General features: G+C 34.2%; 1 protein-coding gene across 1 annotated transcript in view; it reads right to left on the bottom strand.

Moving 5' to 3' along the window:
* Positions 1-3312, bottom strand: part of LOC117171339 — a 204736-nt gene extending 201424 nt beyond the window's left edge. The window contains exon 1 of the mRNA XM_033358567.1: positions 2946-3312. Coding sequence (XP_033214458.1) covers positions 2946-3021 — 76 coding nt within the window. The 5' untranslated portion in view covers positions 3022-3312. The remainder of the gene's footprint in view (positions 1-2945) is intronic.
* Between the last annotated feature and the right edge of the window lie 567 nt (positions 3313-3879).

Here is a 3879-nt window from a genome sequence, read left to right as displayed (position 1 = left end):
CCAGGACAGGAAAGTATGGCGGCAAATAGTTAATAAAAAGAGTGTCAGTAGAGTGAATGACACCTGAAACAAAGACCTTGGCTATTAATGGACCCAAGTGGGAAACCTTACATAACGACTTTGTGAGGTTCTTCGCTTGGGGTGATTGCTAGAGAGATTGATCAGCAAACTGGGTTGGAGCAGTGTTGCGGAACGAACGTGTTATTTACTTAAATAACACGAGAATTCTGGATCAATCTGAAAAATCTCTATCCCTTCCACACACTACTCCTTTCCCCTGCCGAGTGAGTCACGCCTACCCCGAAAGGGAAATGGCTTAACGGTGTAATAATAATATATCTGAGCTCACATACAAGAAATTTTATAATAAAAGTCGTTAATTAATATAAATATTAAATTATATAATGGGCTCAGATGCACCAAAATTATATTATCTGCTATATAAAATTTGTATATTGAAGTCAGTTAACATATAACAAGTTTCGCTGAAGTATAAAATCCTCTTATCAAATACTTAGATTAATTGCAGATTTGACAAGCATTTAATATTTTACTTGATCGATACAATCTATTCTAGCATTAGCTACTAATCTGCCGAAGAATCAAAGTTTGAGTCCATTGAAGCCAGACAGGAATGATGTATAGGCTCGAATACTCATGCTAGGTAGCGTGAACTTCCTTGCTATTGGCTCATTATTAATACCAGAAACGCGTTCCAACATTATATTACAGTTTCCCTGGCTATATTCCAATTAGGTTTGCTAGTTTACAACGCGAAATGGAAATTTGCTTTTTCAGTAAATTCATTCACGCAGCTTGAATGGAGTTGCTAAAGCGTACATGCAATCCGGCGATCACAGAGCAAAAACAGATGTTAAATTTAATACCGCCTTAGTTTCTGAAATGGCAAGTAGAATTTGGTATAACTACCTGATTTACTTAAAGCTAGTTCTCTGATTCCAGAGCACAGTACTTTTAGCATTTAATTTTGTAAAGTACAATAATTGGGATCAACCTATTTAAATTTTTAATTAATAACTTACTCAAAGTTTAACAGAATTTATACGGCACAAGTGTATATTAATATGTTAAGAAAATTAAAATAAGCATACATTTTTTTTCTATGAGCTTGGTTATTAACGATTCGGAATTTTTTCAACTAGATTAAATGCTATAAATGTAATTGTAGGGAATGAAACGAAACAAGATTTTCGGTTTCAAAAGATTTTAAAACCAAAGGGTTCTTTTTCTAATTTTGAGGATGAAAGGAGTAAATTTTGTAGACAATTGATAAAGAAATTAATAATACCATATACCGTTAATATATTTATTTTTTCATCATTAATAGGTTGAAGTTGCTGTTAAAGCATGCTCTCTGCACTATTGTTTTATAATTTATAACCTTTGAAAAAATTGATTTATTTGGCTCTTATCTTAATTTCTTCTCCATAAAATTTGGAATCAGGATAATAAAACTTAGTTGAAAGGAGATTTTTATGTTTAGTTGTAGAAATGTAGGTGGTTTCATCGTGCTATTGTTTAATTTTAAACAGTATAATGATATTATAATATTTCAATAATTTAATTGGCCACATAGATGTCTATTTAATAAGGATGTTACAATGTAAATGCATTTTTTATCTTGTGTATAATTATTATGAGATTTATGCAGTGGAAACGTTTTTCTCGTTTTTTACTGATTTTTTTCTATTAAAAAGGAATTTTGTTCTGTGAAAAAGGATCTTCTTGTTTCAATCACTCATCTTTGTCACGAGGTATACGTGAATTCGTAACTAAAGTTTCAAGTCTTCGATAAAGGGTTTAAGTCTATTATATATATATTTTTTAAATATACAAGAATCAGGAGATTCCACAATTAAAAAATAATTTCATTGAATTTTATTAAATCTGCTGCCAGTTTTATTTTCGTTTTCAACAAACGATATTATACTTAATTAATTTGGAGAAATTGTTTCATGAACGGTCACAAATTTTAGAACTAATGTCTACCTTTAAAGAAAAATAAGAAATTTCAAGTTTATATTCTGCAGAATTTGAGCAAGACTTCAATTACATTTTTTTATGTGTATTACAAAACCTCGAGATTGAACGCTGCAAAAATGTTAAAGCTTAAGTATTGCTATCTGTTATCTATAAAAATAAATTTATATATTCAAAACCTAAGATTTTACTGCGTAATATTTTGTATGCTCTAAAGAGACACAACTTTCGAGTTAAATAATTTAATCTTTAAACTCTGAACCTGAAAGAGAGGTTCACAAATTTTAAAAAGCATTCCTTTACTCTCATTTCTAAAGATTCCGATTACCAAAAGTAAATATTTCGTCCTATTATTTCCAGAGTTGAGAAAAATGACTTTAAAATTTGCCAGTAGTCTGTAAAATCTATAGAATTTTTAATATCAGATAAAAATCTTGAAAGATTTTCAAAAATCTTTGTGTTATTTTAGCAAAGAATACGGATTCTCTATATTCTTAACTTTCTAAAACAGCTACTACTCATAAAAATGTGTTGATGCATCCTTAAAAATAAAAGATTTTAACTCTCTTGAATGCGAAATCGACAACTGAATTGATTGGACTTCGATAAGCGGAGAACCGGCAGCGTGCTTTCATCGGAAACTTCAGGTTCTTCCTTGCAAAGTTAAAGGATTCACGCAAGAGTTTATGGAAAGTATCGGACCAACTTTGCGAATCTGATTTTCAGCGAATTGAATCACATTTACTAGGCAAGATAGATCTTTCCCGCAGAAATCGAAATTTCTATTACCCAACCGGATTTTGAAGCGTCGCTCAAGTTTCGTTCCGATATCCACCTTTCAAAGAACTTTGAACTTTCAAGATTAAAATGAGTTCTTTTTTTGTTTTCTTCATTGAATCACTGTTCATCATCACAAATCGTCGAACCAATTGGGAAACTCTTACCGGTGAAGACTGCAAGGAAAAGAAGAAGCGGATGTAGGAACAAGCGCGCGTGTCGTTTCTTGACGTTACTTCCCATCGTGCGCGCTTGACAGGCTTCAAGGACCACGCGACGTGGTTCACCAATCACATCCGTTTATATCACAGGAAACTAGTAACACCACTTCCGGGACCGATAATCCGAACATCGAGGATGCAAAATCTCGAAAGCACTTTTTTTCTATCAGAAAACAACGCGTTACTTCACAGTTTCTTTATGGGGGATGCAGTTAAGCAAGAAAAAAGATTTTTACTTTTTTATACCTGATATTTTTTTCAAAAATTGAAAGACGACGTTTCTCGCAGAGGAAGCGCTCAGGGAAAACCGAGCTTCTCCCAACGTTCGAGCGGCTACTGAGCTCCCGCCGCAAGCGCATCGAGCTTGCAGTGCGTCGACGCTAAATCGAGAGCTCGGCCATTTTACGTCGGGCCACGAGAGACGCGCCACCATAGGGCTGCGCGAGCTTCGCCCGTCCAGCCGAGTGATTGATTGGCGTTGAAACTTCGCGACTGATTGAATCTTTTTTACGTTTCAATATCAATACTCCTCGGTCCCCCTCGAACCTATATGAAGAGACGTCTGCATGGCACGCCGAAAAATCGAGTTTGCCACACCCGATTACCCCGAAGCAATTGGAAAGATCACAGCAAATCATCCACAATTTTACAATGAGAGGTCTAAGTGCGACTGTGAGAGGTCTATGAAACTGGAGCTTTTTCAGTTCAGGATGCAGTTTCGAGGATCTAAACTTTTACTCTGAGACGTTTCGGATATTGAAGTATTTTTAAATGATTTATATCAAACCATTTCCCTGGACTCTCGAGTTTCGAATATTTAAGGATATTTTTAATATATTTTTGGGTAAAATCATGTTTACTTTATGCACAATTGGTTTTA

This window comes from Belonocnema kinseyi, chromosome 4, assembly GCF_010883055.1.
Source record: "Belonocnema kinseyi isolate 2016_QV_RU_SX_M_011 chromosome 4, B_treatae_v1, whole genome shotgun sequence".
NCBI lineage: Eukaryota > Metazoa > Arthropoda > Insecta > Hymenoptera > Cynipidae > Belonocnema > Belonocnema kinseyi.
The sequence above is the reverse complement of the archived record's forward strand: the minus strand, read 5'-3'. Positions and strand labels throughout refer to the sequence as shown.